We start from the raw sequence: 17186 nt of genomic DNA, 5'->3' as shown, positions 1-17186 counted from the left end.
AAATGGGTTTCAAATAGAGACTAACACTGCACTCTTGTGGAAATGGGTAGAATAGAGAGAGAGAGAGAGAGAGAGAGAGAGAGAGATGTTCTTGGGTAAGCAAGCAAAATTATGATGTAATGTTATGGTGTTGTTAGTGCAATATGTGATTTACTTGTGTATCATCCTGGGTTCCAACACTGTGCATCATTATTACTGGATTCACTGGGTGAAATTAACAAATTGAGAGAGATGTCTTATCACAAACACACTAGAGGTGATCAGATGTCATCAGGTCCTTATGTTGCTTTTTATGGAAGTGTATCAGGGCCAAAAGAGCTTGCATTTTAAGAGCATTGTAGCCACATTCGTAACAAAACCCGTTTCCAATGCACAGATATGATCATATTCTAAAGATTAGTACATTTGCAGATTATTATTTATCATTATAAATAAGAATTATTTACAAATAAGTTGAATAATATGAATCTGAGAAACTTGTTTTTGGACATCATCCACATAAGTGGTGCTTAACAACTTTATATCCCATTTCAAAATCTTTGGCCTCAAACCTCTCAGTGACACAAACACATATAATCCACTACATCCAAATGACAACTGTGCGTCTTCCGTTGTATTTTTTCAGTGTGTATTGGTACAGCATTTAATTCATCATGTTTTGACAATGACACCTGCGTGTCCAAACAACATGTCAGTATGAGCATATAAATGATAAATGCACTGTCACGCAGGATCATAAAGAAATGTGTAAGGGACAGGGCAAAATACTGAAATCCAGTCAGATAGCCTGTGTCTGTGCATGCACTAGCAGCAGTCTTTCCTTTAAAAGCTAAAATGTTTATTTTCGAGATGTTATATCTACATCTGATGTCATAATTAGAAACCTAGTTCCTTAGAATTATAATGGCAACATGAAAATGCAGTTTCCTGTTTTTCCATAATTTTTGGATCACAAAATATCTTTATATCAAAATAGGCGCTGGTGCATTGATTTTGAACAAGATCATAAAAAGAAAAATATTAGGCTCATATAGGCTATATTGCAGTCTTCAGAGATGTATTATTCACACTAACAAAACAACCGAGAAGTTGACCAAGTTCACCGAGGCCTTAGGGCGAAACGTCGTTCGAGCTTGCCGGTTGTTTACGTTATGTGAAAGCTTAATATTTGAATAATATTTATATATTTATAATAAAAATTTATTTCTGTAATCTGTCTCATAGGTCGAAAATTTATTTATTTCCCCCCGAATTTGATTTGTTTGACGTCAGAGATGAGGTTACCCTATCGTAGCACGTTTGCAGACAAGTGTCTCGCGGCAGGTCCATTTCGGCGAATGTTAATTCATATTTACATGTTTTGGGGAGGCGGACCAATCAGCTGCTAGGGGGCGTCGCGATGTTCTCGCTTCGTAAACTGCCGTTCGTGTGTGTGCAGCTGTAACCAGATCGCACTAGAATGGCGGCGGCGGCCGCTTGCGGTCCACAGGACGGAACCAGCGGCAGCGCAGCCAGGGCACATAAGGAGCATTCGCGGAAAAGTAGAGATTTACGTCGGAGAAAAGCAGCACTGCTGTTTCTGAACAACATCTCTTTGGACGGACGGCCGGTGTGTGCTCTCAGTAATGGAGTGGCTGGCCCGGGAGAGACCGGGCACCAGTGTGTTGGACCACCGGCGGCCGCTCCGGCGAGTACGAGCGGCTACGGATCCGTCACCCGGCTGTCACCCTCCATCAGCGGAGGTGCCGCTCCTGGACCGGGGACCAGCACCTATCCACCGGCCCCGGTGCCCACGACGTCGGTGGGGTTTAGTCACGGCACCGGTGAAGGGTTCTCGGACGGGGGAAGAACGGATCCTTTGTCATCCCACGGGTTCCCCCTTCCTCCGACCTCTGGACCCCACAATCCGGGTGTGATCTCCGGTAGATCGCCCGTCGTGTGCTCGAGTTCTAACCCGGTACCGCCGGACCCCCGTCAAAGGTACGTGTTACCGGTCCCGTGTGAGCCCGTACGGTCCCGGTGTTATGATGCAGACCTCACATGAGCTGCCTTTAATCCGCGGCTCAAACCGGGTCGGTTCGGGCCAGAATCGCGGTGGGTCACGCAGACGTGGCGGGGCGTGAAGGGTGAAATGTTCCTGCACGTCCCGGTGTAACACACACACACACGAACATTTCTGCGGAGTGTCGCTTCATTTTGCACACTTCCTGCCCGAGTATGTGGAGTGTGAGTATTTATGTGTATATGTATGTGTGAGTATTTATGTGTATATGTATGTATGAGTATTCTTGTCTGTCCACTGTTGGACTGGTGAAGGGTTCGGTTCGAGTGTGTGACCCACCGAGTGTGTGTTCACTTTACTGCAAACGCACAACACGAACACTGGTGTCATTTAAATACATCTAGGCTGCGTCTAATTCTCAACTTCCGGGTTTTATGGCTTTCATTTTCATTTTGGAGAATTGTAGCACTCTGTTTACATAAAGTGAAACGTGCCTAAATTAAAAGTTGACACTTTAAACAGGATCGTGAACGATGCAGCTGGACGTGTTCGAGTGGGAATGACCCCGTGTAGTAATACACAGCACTAGTGTATTATTGAAAGAGCAGGTGATTTTGAAAGAGTCTTGTGTTTCATATCAAGTAGCAAGATCTGGTTACAGTCTTATTTACTTTACTGAGATGATCATGTTCTTGTGTAAGGTGCGAGAGGAGCCATTGGTCTAGACCTGTAGTCACAACAAATCTGTGAAAGACTTTATTTTCTTCATACGTTTATGTTCATGGCATGGGCAAATAACAAAAACAAACAGCCCTCCTGTTAAATGTGTGTATTTATCCCATTACCTTTATCTTAGTGGTGTTCTTAGTGTCAGGGTTAGTTGTCCTAGAATAAAGATATCTTCCATAAAACTTGCACTGAGACAACAAAGTGCCTCTGCACAAGAGCACCTGCCCGATGCTGTAAATGTAAATGTGCCCAAGACGGCCAGAGTCCAACACGGATTTGTGACTTTCCTGCACATGATTTCTAACTTGCAATTAAGTGAGCACAGTCAGGTGGGTTTGAGCATGGAAATCACAATTCTTTCAGGATTGGAAATAAATACCCTTAGATTGTTGTCATGCTGGTCACGGGGGAGCTTCACACTTTGAGTATACTTCAGAATCTGTAGTTGTGAGTTGAGCTTTTTTTTTTTTAAGATGTGCCATTTCATTCCACCCCTTTGCTCACCACATGTTTTGTCCTGGCTGTTTCGTTGTAGAATACGTAACCAGTCGGGTTCCCCGGGACGCAAGGTGTCCAAGAAGGTGCACTTCATCAAGAACATGAGGCAATACGACACTCGAGGCAGCAGGTGAGTCTGCGAGTCGGAGGCAATGGCAGGGCTGCCCAAACGAGAACTGGATACGTCTGAACGACTCTCGCAAAGGAGTCCGCGTTGTCGTCATCGGTAGGCACAGTGCTACTCAGAACAGAGCAGTAAGAGGCATGCAGAAGCCACTCTATTTTATCCAGACATCTAACCACAGCACTTTGTCAACCATAGTAAGACGTGTGGGGAAAGGAGTGGTCATAATTAATTGCCTGTGTGCCTGACCACTGACGCACATCGGTGAGATTTGATGATGATGATGACGATGATGATATTATGAGCTCAGTGCACAGTTCTAATGCTGATGATGTTTCCAGACGTAGTCCGTCTCAAACGATACAGCGCAGGATTAAGCAAACTTCAAATCCTTCTCTTACGTAATAACAACTGACATAATTGACTGTCTGACTGTTAACACACTTTGGCGTCTGCCTGCTTTGGGAAGTAGAGCAATGAAGTAAAGTCATTTTGAAAGAAGCGCATACAGCACTGTCATTTCTCAAAATAGAAACCCCCCCCCCCCACCCCCCCCACAGTGAAATGATGCTCAGGCATCTGCTGATGCAGCGTTTATCGTTGGCATGCCGACCCCCTCCTGTGTCTCCTTTCCCACAAACCTTCAACCCCTCCTGCCATCCAGCTTCTTTACATCCATCTTCATCACACACTCATTTCGTGCCCTTGCCCTCTCTTGTCTTTGCGTTGCCTTCACCTTCTATTACCTTAATTTTCTTACATCATTGCATGTTAATAAAGTCTGATCCTTTCATCTGCACCCTTTGTTTTGTTTATGGTTATTATTCTTTAAAAAAAGACTTTCAAATGGCTTTATAACTCCGCGGTAACTAAGTAACCCTGGAGGCATCAGCAAGCCCGCGCATGCTTTGATCGTCCCTCATTTCTTGGGCCCCATGACACCGTTATAGTGCACTGTGTGGTCTTGATCTTCGTCCAGCTGGCTCTGACACGGGCTGCTGACCCACTGGCTCTGCTATTGTTCGGGCTCCGTAGCAACGTACGAGAGGACCACATGTTCTACAGCGCCTGCACCTGGACATCTTGACTGTTGAGATTCTGTGTCATGTAGCCTGTGCTCATAGCTGTGATCGTAATAATATTTCATTAGAAAGTATTATTCTGGAATGAGAGTAGTGAGAGTAATGAGAAACCGCCAGTCCTCCCGCTCAAGATTGCAATTAATGGCACTGGTATTAAATGGATTTGGAGATATTAAAATGTTGGTCCTCAGAAGAATTATAAAACGTGTGTGTGTGTGTGTGTGTGTGTGTGTGTGTGTGTGTTACCTAGTACTGACACTGTTTTGCATGCACTGTTTTGTTGTATGTCTCTGTTTGCAGGGTTGTTCTGATCTGTACTAAGCGGTCTCTCTGTGCTGCTTTCTCTGTCTTACCCTATGGAGAGAGCTTTCACATCAGGTACTGTGCTCCACAGAACATGTTTTATTACCATGTGATGAAAACGTACACCACGAATGAACCAATCGATAGCCCCCGCCAGGCTAGTTTTAATTCTGAAACCTGTGACGCAAAGTGCCATATTTCAGAGCTTAGGCAATTGTGGAGGAAATCATTCTGGGGGTTGTTTCTTACCCCAACATGGCGAATCTTAATGTAAATATGATCTGTTTGAAATGGTTCCTCGACTATATTAAGTTAAAATTTAGTTGTCAGACTTTTTTCACATAATGTGCGGCCAAATATAATAAATTCAGTGAAATTGGAATTGTTTTAAAAATGGGTCATAATTTGTCTGCATCTCATGTAATCACCTTTTTCGTAACATATACAAAAGTATACATTTAATTCCTCGACAGCAGGAGAGATGACTAATTGCATCTTTAAGTACAGTGTGCCTTCCGAATTAGCCACACCAGGTCTCTGATCAGCTTCTCTAGAATAGCCCGTTGGCAAACGACTTGAGGCATGTGTTGGTAAACAAGCAGAGGCATGTGTTGGTAAACAAGCAGTGTGAGTTTGTCACCTGCAAGACACCAGCCGGAACACCTGGTGGAGCAGAAGCCACCACAACGTACTCATATTTCACGTAACCAGCACCAGTGGCTTATTTAGCAACCCGCTATCTCTGCTTCTGGATGGGAGCAGGCACACCCACAGTTGGCCATAGTACAAGTGTGTCAAGTAAAGATGACTGATTAGATATCCTTCTAACACAGTGACTCTAAATTGGAGGCCCAGAGACAGAGGCAGCCATCAGGGGGCACGGCTGATACGGTTCCTGTACTGGAGGGTGTGGAGTTGGGTGCGTTTGGAAAGGTAAGATGGCAGTTGTGTATAATGTCTCCATTATCCTGCTTCTAGTAAATCCAGGGCCTGTCTTACAAAGCACATTAAACGTAGCCAGAATTTATGAAGTTTCAGCTTCAAAAAACCCAAGAAAGCACAATCATAGGGATGGCCGGTGACTTTCTGTGTCAACTTTCGGTCAACCCAGGTTTACATTCTCAAGCTATGATTAATCCCCAGGTGCGTGTGCATAAAAGCATGTTTATATCAGCCTACTGAGTCCAGGAAACATTGCCAAGTGATGACGCTTGGGTTAGGTTTGGATATTTGCCATAGTTTCATAATTAACATAATTGTTGGTGGATAAACGTTATTTTGTAATCACTTAGACTAACTGGCCAAATGGATAAATTATTGAGTTCAGGTGTTCTCTAACATGTATTAAGCACATTGCCTTACAATCTCCACATTGGCAGTAGTATGGAGCTCGGTGATTTTAAACACTGCACTGTCATTAGCATGGAGTCAGCTCATGACATTTCTGCATTGCTAGATCTGCCCCAGCAAGTTGTTATTGTGGAGTGAAAACATCTAGGCAAGCTCACAGCCGCAGTCTCCTTTTGCATCACTCGCTGCAGACGTCCAGACTACCTCTGCAAGCGACGTCAGCATTAGAACTATGTATCAGGGAACTCCATGACATGGGCTTCCATAGCTGAGCAGTTGAACACCAGCCTGTGACGCTGTGCACTGCCAGATGATCACTGGGGAGTTGTAAGGCATGCCACCACTGGTCTTTGGAGCAGTGGAAAAAATGTCCCGTGGAATGATGAATCATGCATTTTGTAGTGTAACGGGTGAAACTAGGTTATAAGAGCAATACCTACCAATAGAGCGCCAATGGTTAAGTTTGGTGGAGGAAAGATAATAGTCTGGTTTGTCAGGGCAGGCCTCCTTGGCCTGACCTCTTGGCTCTAGTAAAGAGTAATATCAATGCTACGGCATACAAAGACATATTGGCCAATTGAATGCTTTTAACTGTCAAAGCGTGACTGTCTTCTTGTGTGGTGAGTTTTTAAATGGGATCTCTGACAAGCTCATATTGGTGATAACATTTGGCCACACAGCGTAGCTCACTTGGCAATATTCGTTCTTCGTGACACACACCCTTGGATTGTCAGTGTGGTTTCTGTACGTTGTTTATTAATCTTGCATGTGTGTTTTGAGCGGGTGGTTATTGATGCGAGCTGCGTCAGACGAGTTATTGCATTCGTGCCTGTGTTGTGTGTCTGTGCGTCTGCTGCAGACGGTGTCCTACGCCAGATTCCTCCTCCCCACCAATGCCCTGATCAGACAAAAGAGCAGCACACCCCTGGATGTGAACGCAGCACACACGCCAATGGCCCGAAACTGGACAAGTGGCCCGAAGACTTTTACCACCCCCCGTCTCAGCAGTGTTACACAAGAGACCGGTGTGTTAACGGTGTCTTGACACGGAAGGCGACACCCCTATTGTCACCCTCGGCTAAGACTCAGAAACCGTCTGAATGATTGGCCCCATATCTGTATTGCCGAGTATCTGATACGTGATTTTATTTTATGCCAACTCTTGACAGGAGTGGATGAGGCATCGGTCTATGACCCCAACCTACTAAGTGACCCCCAGTGGCCTTGTGGGAAACACAAGAGGGTCTTAATCTTTGCATCTTATGTGGTGAGCTTCCGAACCCTGGAGCACACGTTTCAGCATGTTCATCGCTTCATAACCGTATTATGTTAATGTTCGCATTTTCAAGTAATGGGTTAATATGACCAGCTCAGTTATTTACATGTCTTCCAAGTTCTTGGCAAAATGTTGATGTTTATGATCTCATCAGCAGTAGATCATATGATGGAAACTGGAGCTAAAAGCTTAGAGGCTCATCATAGAATATTGCAATAACTCTTAAATACAGTAATAATTTCACAGATAGTGTGTGAAGCATTGTAAACCTTGACCTTCATAGAAATGGTCTGTGTTTCCACCTCCCACAGACCATAAAAGAGAGGCTTGTGTGCTCTGATATGCACTGATAAAAACCTTCTTGCATCTTTCAGACAACAGTTATCGAATATGTGAAACCATCCGATCTGAAGAAAGATATGAACGAGATGTTTAGGGAGAAATTTCCCCACATTAAGTTGACGTTGAGCAAGATAAGAAGGTATGGTTACATTGTTTATTTAAAAGAGCAAAACTATTGTATGCCAATATATATCACAAAAATGCTATGCTACGTATTGTAAACGCATACAGAATAATACAAAATCAGCCAGATTACACTAGTTTTACGTTCGGAGGCCGTGTTGTAGCTGTCCTCGGTGATGAACTTTGACCCTTGTCTCGCAGTCTGAAAAGGGAGATGCGAGCAGTGAGCGAGGACTGTGGCCTGCAGCCAGTTACCATAGCGATGGCCTACGTGTACTTTGAGAAGCTGGTTCTGCAGGGCCGTCTGAACAAAGCCAACAGGAAGCTGGTGTCGGCGGTCTGCGTCCTGCTGGCCGCCAAGATCAGCAGCGACCTGAAGAAGCTGGAGGTCCGACAGCTGATCGATGTAAGTGCCCGATTGTCCCAGCCGCCACCTAGACGGGTCGATGCGAGCCCCATTAGGCTGGGTTCATGATGTCAGTCATACATCTGATTAGCGTCTCTCTGAACTCATTCGATTGCCCTCGGGTGCAGCTGCTCGGTAGCCGTGATCTCATCTCCCATTGCTTTACGTACAATTCACCTGTAACACCTTGTAGTTAACACCGGTAGTTAATAAACAGAATGTAACAGAAACAAACGATGTCACTGTTGACAGGCAGTCATTCTGTCCCCAAAGATCAGAAATGTTACTCGAGACAAAAACTTGCAGATAAGCAATGAGATATATTCATTCTTAATAACAGTGGTAATTGAAAGTTTGTGAACCCTTTAGACTTCTAGATTTCTGCACAAATATGACCTAAAACTTCTTCAGATTGTCACGTAAGTCTTAGAAGTAGATACAGAGAATCAAACCAAACAAGACCAAAACATTACAGTCTCTCATAATTATTGAAGAAAATTGTCCACCATTACATGTCTGGATGTAAAATGGATGTGAACCTTTGCATTCAGTATCTTGTGTGACCTCACAGTGCAGCAGTATCTGCAGCTAAATGTTTCTGGTGATTGGTTAGTCACATCAGCTTGGAGTGATCTTTGATGGTTAAGCCCTCCTGGGGAGGGTCATAATGGTCTTGAATTTTCTTCATTTGTACACTTTCTGTCTGACTGCAGATTAGTGGAATCCAGACTCTGTAGAACTGGTTTTGTAGCCCTTTCCAGCTTGAAGAGCATAAACAACTCTTATTCTGAGGTCCTAGGAAACATCCTTTATTCATGCCGTGATGCACTTCCACGAACATGTGTGTTGAAGTTCAGATGATGTAAATAGAACATAGTACACACTCCTGTCATCTCAGTAATTGTCAGCACCTGAGTCAAATTTCATTTTCAAATTATTTGTTAATCCTGAAGGGTCACATAGTTCTACCACTCACAGCTATGCAATATTAGATACTTTTCCTCAATAGGTTAATGAAGTATTAATTAAATATTTTTGCCTCATGTGTTTTTCATTGTATTTATCTACTATTAGGACTTGCGTGGCAAACTAATGGTGTTTTAGGTCAAATTCAGGCAGAAATATAGAACCCTCTAAAAGGTTTTCTAACTAACTTTGTGCACTGCTGTGCAGTATGTATGATTTGGCTGTATGTCTCTGTATTCAGCTCTGTATTTGATTTCTCCTGTACTGATCCCACCATGGCTTCATTCTCTGTGCCTGTGTGTGTGTGTGTGTGTGTGTGTGTGTGTGTGTGTGGTGCTGATCTGCAGAAGCTAGAGGAACGCTTTCGAATAGGTCGACGGGAGCTGATCCCGCTGGAGTTCCCAGTACTGGTGGCGCTGGAGATGGCCCTTTACCTGCCGGACAGCAAAGTCATGCCACACTACCGCCGGCTGGTGCAGCAGGTCTAGGGGCACGGAGAAGACCTTCCAGCCATCCAGACCTGCCGTTAGACGTGTTGTCAGCTCCCTGTATACTGTTCATCAATCCCACTGGTCCAAAAGCACTTTTATGAGCTTCCACATCTCAGCTCTCATTACTGACGCATTTCTTGAAATGTTCTTGAAAGTGAAGTGTTTTCTTTTTTGTTGGTTAGCTTGGAGGTGGTTGTAATAACTTCTTTGTTAACAATTAGTACAGCTTATCAAATTTATCAGAATTCTATTTTTTTAAACTTTTTTTTTAACCAAAATTTTACATTTTTCCCAATATACCATTATGTTTATCAACATGACTGCATATTTATAGATTATACAGTTTCCAGCTACAGGCATTATATATGGAGACTGTATGTTTTTCTTAATGACGGGTGATGTGGGTGTTCCTGTCTGTGCCATTCTGAAGCACTCTATGTTAGAGCTGATGTTTGCCAGGCACGTTATTTGTGCCGCCCTGTTCCATGTGCTTGTTCCCTGTCACCACTTTCATTCAACTGACTATAGATCTTGATTGTGCACTGAAAAGTATTGTTTGAGGAGCCAAACTACTTTATGTAATTGCCTCCAAAAATGTTTTGTAGATTGAGTTGAGTGCCCAGTCTTCAGGCTAGCCAGTAACATTTTGTCTGATCTGAGACTATTTCCGTCACTGGTATTGCACAAATAAGTCTTTAAACCTGTTTGTGAGAAATGTTTAGTATTTATTTCTTGAAGCTGTGAGTATTTGTTGATTTAAATGTTTTGTGCTACTGCACATACCACTGAAACGTAGGGGTTGGGTGATCCAAACACTGATTCCACACCAATCACACTGAGGTTTGTCCAGTAACTTAAATCAGTGACCTTCAGCGATTCACTCGTGTCTGTTGTAAAGTAATGTACTAAGTGGGATGCAATATGTCGGTTTCTGGCTTGTTCATTGTGCTGTCACAGAGGCTTGTTTAAACCCCCTCAGTCATAGTAAACGGTTGTAACCTAACAGCACAGCAGTGGTTTAGCTATCAGAACACTGTGGATGGCTACGGTGTTTTTCCCCCCCAAGCATTGGTCTGTGAAACTGCAGCCATAGAAGAACATGAAGTAACATGATGTTTTAGTGTTTTGAGATTGCACAGCCAGTCTGTGGTCCTACACAATTTAATCTCAGGGAGTGTAACTGACGTTGCTAGTGCTCTTTGCTGATGTTGTTTGTATGGTGTTTTCATTTGAAAGAAAAGCATTTTCAAATGTTATTAATTTAATATTGTTCTATTGTTGGTGTGTTCTTTCAACATCAATCCTCAGACTGTACTCACAGTAGTGCAGCATGAAGTGCCTTATTACTTTGATCATTTTGGACCTTGAACACAAACGTGTTGACGGCTCACCTCAACATCTTATATTTTCTTTTAGCTTTCTCATGGCAAGCTAAAGCAAACTTGAGACTACATGGAGGATTTCTAAGATGTGCAGCAAAATCAGAACTGAACTACTCTTAACTGTGAGCATATAGTTGTTTTGTGTGTGAAACCATTTTCGCTAAATTACTGAAATGGTATGAAGTGGTAGCTTAGACTGTGTTTAAGGACAAAATGTAACGTGCAGTGTATAAGGACAAAATGTAACGTGCAGTATGGATGTGAGGTTTGTATTTGCATAGATTCTTTTATAAATATATTTTTAACTGCTGACCTTGTGTAAGTGGAAGATCATTTCTTGCACTGAGCAATCATAACTTATTTGTGCTACCAAGTGTCCTGCAGTGTTCTTTAGACATGCTCACACAACATACTCCTAACACATCAAAGATAATGTTTGTGCCATGCTCTTGAAAGCATTTTTATTTGGACCAAACAGTGAATATATATGAAGAGAATTAATTACCAGATTGGTTTAGCTATCACAAATATGGTTTGAGTTCTAAGTAACAAAAGAAAAGCCAAGTTAAAAGTAACACACACACACTCTTGGGAGAGGGGTGATGAGCTAATCGAGGCTCATGTCCTCATCATCATCATCCTTCTTCTCTTTAGGATCTTTCTCTTCCTGTGATTTTTCACCCTCCATGGCCTTGGCAAATGCTTCAACATCTGGTAAACAACAATATAAAGGTCAGCTTCAAAGTGCACACTTTTTATATATGAATGAGAGGTGTGATGTACGCTTACCCCCTCTGTTGGCTGCATCCACGGCCTCTGTGGGCAAGCCAAACTGATTCATCAGGGGTCCCAACTGCCCTGACGCTAGAGCGCTGCTGAACAAACCCATAGCCTTTGGAGAAGAAGTGTGATAAACCAGGTGTGAGCGTTCTTCAACTGGTGCCTTTGTAGAAACACTGCTGGATTAGTTTCTTAACAATAAAAAGGTCACATCCTAGACCTGTAACCTCAAAACAGTTGTAATATAAAGTGTTTGCTATTAATGTATGAGTCCTATCTAAACATATACCCTAGCAAGCAACAGACTCCTCAGGAATGCCCAATTTATGCACACACTGGTTTCATCCCAGCTCCTAACACTTCTAGACCAGGTGTTCAGGGTTTTTGATAGCTTGGTTCAGGTAGATAAGAGTCAAATGTGAACTGTCTGGGGATCCCCGAGGAGCTTGTTAGGTGAGGAGGGGAAAAAGGGGGTCTAAAGAGATGCGAGACAGACCTGCTGAAACTGTGGTGAGGAGAGCGTGTTGTGGAGCTCGTCCGTGCTCTGGGGGAGAGACTCTCCAGACGGGAGGTAAGGAATCAGTCTCTGTTGCACCTCTGCATTAGCCAGGATCGGAGCCATGATTTCCGGTGTCAGAACACTGGCAAGATCAACTGCTCAAAGAAAATTAGGTGTACTTTAGAAACTCTCAGGTATTGAACAATCGTTTTAACGCCAGATCATACACAATTTAAGTTACATAATTCCAAGAAAATCTCTCCATTTATTAGTTTATATGTTAAATATCTTATGTGGTTTTCACCTCCTTGCCCAGTTGCAGGAACATTCATGGTTGCCAAGATACTTTGTAGGTCACTAAGTTGGATAGGCTGAGTGGGGCTGGTCGGCCCAGCAGAGACGGAGGGTCCAGCAGGGGTAGTGGGTGTGGCAGTGGGCGAGGCTGCTGTGGTAGCAGAGGGGGTAGTAGGCGTGGTCGGCACCTGGGAGGAGCTAAGACGTGTAGCTGCTGATGTGGAAGAAGGAGTGACCGCTGTGGACTGACTGCGAGAGCTTAGAGAGAATAAAAACAAACCAAAAATTTTAATTTCTGCTTGGAACAAAATGTCAATTCACCCGAGCTATCCAATTAATATAAATAATACATTAACGCACAGAACAATGTGGACGTAGTTTTTACACACGTGCACAGAAATACACTCACTCTGGTTTTCGCTGAGCTATTTGCAAGACTGGCTTACATAAAATAAAAACCCATTTGGAACAAATTACAAATACATTAACACAAACACCCTTGTGCAAGCATGTGGCCACTTTATGTACACTTATCAGATATTGAGTAGGACCACGTTTTCCCCCCCAGAAGTCTCTTGCTCCACTGTAAAATGTATGAATAAAATAAATCATTAATAGGATTCTGTAGCATTGCCACAAATGTAGGAAGGTTTCTTGAATGTATATTGCTTACACCAAATTTAGTATCCCACCATTTTCCCCCCTCAATCTTAAAGTAAACCTTTTTAGAGACACTCTCCACCACCACATAAAGACCTGTTTATGTTAGTGGCCATTCTGTTAGCTTGAACGGGTTAGGCTATTCTCATCCCATCACCACCAACATGGTCATTTTAACCCCACAGAACTGCCAATGCGCCTAAGATCGGCACATTCTGGCACACTGGAAACACCACTTCAGATGCAAATGATCACAGCCTAGTAAAATCCAAGGTCCATCAAAAACTCATTTATTTTTGGAGCAGACTATGCAATAGAGGTGTACCAAAAATTGGCTGGATTCACATAATCCCTCCCTCTCATTAATCATTTTTACCTGGAGGATGAGCTGCTGGTTGCTGGCACACCACTTCCCAGCAGACTGGCCAGGCCTGGTCCAGCTAGAGCCCCAAGACCCCCTACAGAGAGCACAAAGACAGACTAAAGTAAACCACTGAATTAAACCTACACATACAAAAAAAAAGAGGTTTATTCACCATGATATTCACCACCAAGTAAATACTACACGACATTCAATCCTGTTAAATTCCATGCACTGTATGTAGACACCCAACAATCACACCTGTGGTCACACCTTTCAGGATCAAGCTGAAAGAGGAAAGGGCTGTCCCCAAACTGTTATTCACCCTCCACAAAAACAAACGGTTGGGAATACACCGGCAGCAAATATTGCACATCCTCTATCAAACCCAGATTCAATCTACCGGCAGTCCTTGTGCCAATGTTGCTTCAAAAGACCGAACTCTGCAGTGAATGACGTAACAGAGGGGATTTTGAGAGACGCACACTTTAGCACTTGTTGAGCCATTTGTCGCTCCTACATGTTTCTATTTTACAATAAGAGCACTTATAATCGACCGACGCCGCTCTAGCGGTGCTGAAATTTCACCAACTGACTCGAGGAAAGGTGGCACTGTATGCTAGCACATTTAAAGTCACCTCTGTACAATCTATTCTACTGCCTATGTATGTCTATAGAGACAGCATGGCAAATGTGCTTGATTTTTTACACCTGTTAACAATGGGTGTGGCTGAAACGTCTGAACTCAATAACTAGGAAGGTGTCCACATACTTATTCAAGTAAACATATTCATATGTGAAGAGCTGAACATAAGCACAATAATGGCGATTGCTCACCAAGTCCTCCGAGTCCAGCTGGTCCAATCAGCTGCATCAGCTGATTGTGAGTCATATTACCCAGAAGGCTCTGCAGGCCACCCTCACCTGTTGGAAAAACAAACAAGTTTCAGTACACCTATTTCAGATGATGAACGCAGAGACGGTAAACATAGTGTTGCATAAAGATTTTAGGAGTTGTGATTGTTTCTGAATTAATACCTCCAAGGGCAGAAAGCTCATGGCTGCTGCCGCCTCCACTCCCAAGTGCCCCAGGCATGGGGGGGTTGTTCAGGTACTCATTCACTTTCCTGCAGTACTCTTCATCTTTATCCGTTTTAGGCTCCTACAGTGGGGGGTGGTTTGGGGGATTCAAAATGTTGCCTTTATTTACACCCCCCCCCCCCCCCCCCCTTATAAAAACAAAATAGATCAAGAGTAAAACCACAGATGTTGTAAAGGCACAGAGTACACACCTGCAACCAGAAGAAGAGCCTCTTTGAGCCCGCCTTAAACTTGAGCACATACACACGACCCGTTGTACACTGGGGAACCCTCTTGAACTCACAGTCATCCGGAAAAATAATCAAGTCCTTAATAAAAAATATAATAAACAAAAACAATGTCTCATCATTGAAACAAACCAATCAAACATCCCTGAGTTATTTGAGACGTTTACGTAAATCATGGCACAGCTGGAAGTGTATAGGTCTACATTTTGGAGTAGGTCAGTAAAATCTATTAAAATAAAGATCTAATGTATACTCTACCTAGGTGCATATCCTGTCAAAATAGCTAGTAAAGACAATATGTATCCATTATCTCTGTATTTAGATTAGATGTATTTAGCCACTGGACAGACAAGACAGCAACTGCTGTCCAGTACGGTCACACCATACTGCAGAAATTTATACTAACATCATCCACATTTCCAGTTGTCCTGTCCTTCCAGCAGAAGTGAATGAGAGAGTCATCCGTCTGCTGAATGTAGACTTGACCTTTACGTTTGTCAGGGGTCACGGTGCTTCCTTTCAGGGTCATCTTCCCCGCACGGAACTCGACTAGGTATTTGCTCGACGAGCCACGTGAGCCAGACACCAAGCTTGGAAATAAGGCCCCAGAAGACATCTGTAGCAAGACAGCAGAGAGATTACTCAATGGCTATATATATATATATATAAAAAGAGAGCAAGACGTGACAGAGTGGAACAGACTGAAACATTTAAAAACACCAGTAAAACCAATATGTTGAGAGCTAGTAGGCTTTAGATCCGTTAAAAAGCCACAAAGGGTTAGTGTTTCAGCAAGTATTATTTACACTTCCACACCAAACTTGGTTTGTCAACAAAAAACAGAACCGAAACCATTAACATTAGTGAGTTCTGGGCCAGGGCTGGACAACCTCTAATAACCAAGCCGTCATGTATTTGGTACTGCAGTTGAGGAAAACCAGTGCAGTGGTCCTCCAGGATATCATTAACAACCACAGATCAGGACAACCATCATTACTCCCAATCACTAGACACAATTAGCCTAAAACTTTAGTGCTGATCTACACGATCTTCAGTTGTGCGTTTACCATGCACCAGCATTACTGGTCTGAACAGCCATTTAATTACAGGACTAAATGTGGTGTATTCTGATCCTGGCCATGAAAACTACTACCCTAGCACATTTGGGAATATTTCACAAAGCTGGATTTCTCACTAGCTAGCTGATCTATTCTAAAACCCAAGCCTGTCCAACCCTAAAAGAGGTGAGGACCTAAAAGGAGAATTGACCAAAAAGCCAGGATTCACAAAAACATCCCAACACAAACCAATCGTTTCCTAAATGGTAGAGTAAAACACTCAACGTCCCATTTTTCATTTAAGGCAACTCTAGAGAACATACAGGACACAGATAACACTGTGATGCTTTTAACACTGTGATGTTTTTGGGAATCGGGGCCCAGATCACGGATCCAACCTGAACAAGAGCCACAGTCAAGTAACGTTTCTGAGGTTGGTAGGTTAGCAAACTAGCTCGTGTTTCTCTTAAAGACTCTTTACGGGACCACCCACGTTTCTTAAAAATAATAATTAGGAAAACGGGGTGTTCCCGGATCCTAATTTAGCCAACTTTAAACGCGTTTAAAAGTATAAAGTTAGCTAGCCATCACACTTCCGTAGCATGCTAGCACAAGTGCAGTAATGCTAACCGGGGTGCTAACTAGCCAACTAGCCACCAGAAGCGCCTGTAAAACACGCAACACGAGCCCGCTAACCAGACTGCTCAAATCAAACGCTAACCTTCTAAAACAAAAGACAAACGTTGGTTAATAAATAAAGTATTTTGTACGATAACCCGACCGTGTATTTTCCCGGAGGCTAACCAGCTAGCTATTAGCAGCTAACGCTAGCCAACCGTTAAAATGCTAACCGGTTGTTTTAGCTAGCTAGGCGCTAGCTGGCTAGGATAACGCTTCTGGCACAAGAGAACACTTAAAACGGTGTAAATTTCTTAAAAACCATCTCACGGCAAGCCAAAAAAACAAACGTGGTGCGCAAGAATACTTTTTTACCGTATATCTAAATATTAGATGAGAACTTACTTTTATTTAGCTAGATACAAATTCTACAAAAGGGCAAGAACGAGGAACGACACACGGCACAGACGCTAAAGAGGCGTGGCCTTTATTGAACAAGCGTAGTGGCCTTTCT

At 43.2% G+C, this 17186-nt stretch overlaps 2 protein-coding genes across 2 annotated transcripts; one reads left to right on the top strand and one right to left on the bottom strand.

The window, feature by feature from the left end:
- Positions 1-1262: 1262 nt before the first annotated feature.
- Positions 1263-11386, top strand: cables2a (Cdk5 and Abl enzyme substrate 2a). The gene is made up of 9 exons (XM_077018418.1): positions 1263-1980; positions 3267-3359; positions 4736-4813; positions 5572-5671; positions 6948-7113; positions 7258-7355; positions 7739-7845; positions 8031-8235; positions 9549-11386. Exons 1-9 carry the CDS (start codon positions 1460-1462, stop codon positions 9687-9689), a joined length of 1509 nt encoding a protein of 502 aa, XP_076874533.1. The 5' UTR covers positions 1263-1459; the 3' UTR covers positions 9690-11386.
- Positions 11387-11504: 118 nt separating this feature from the next.
- Positions 11505-17186, bottom strand: LOC143524995 (proteasomal ubiquitin receptor ADRM1-A-like). The gene is made up of 10 exons (XM_077018420.1): positions 17078-17186; positions 15403-15612; positions 14961-15077; positions 14707-14830; positions 14506-14592; positions 13684-13765; positions 12658-12905; positions 12351-12508; positions 11864-11966; positions 11505-11785 (listed from the first exon to the last, which is right to left on the bottom strand). The coding sequence occupies exons 2-10, from the start codon at positions 15610-15612 to the stop codon at positions 11682-11684; spliced, it is 1233 nt and encodes a 410-aa protein (XP_076874535.1). The 5' UTR covers positions 17078-17186; the 3' UTR covers positions 11505-11681.

Source organism: Brachyhypopomus gauderio, chromosome 10 (assembly GCF_052324685.1).
Source record: "Brachyhypopomus gauderio isolate BG-103 chromosome 10, BGAUD_0.2, whole genome shotgun sequence".
Classification (NCBI taxonomy): domain Eukaryota; kingdom Metazoa; phylum Chordata; class Actinopteri; order Gymnotiformes; family Hypopomidae; genus Brachyhypopomus; species Brachyhypopomus gauderio.
Note: the sequence above shows the minus strand (reverse complement) of the source record. Positions and strands in the feature narration are given on the sequence as shown.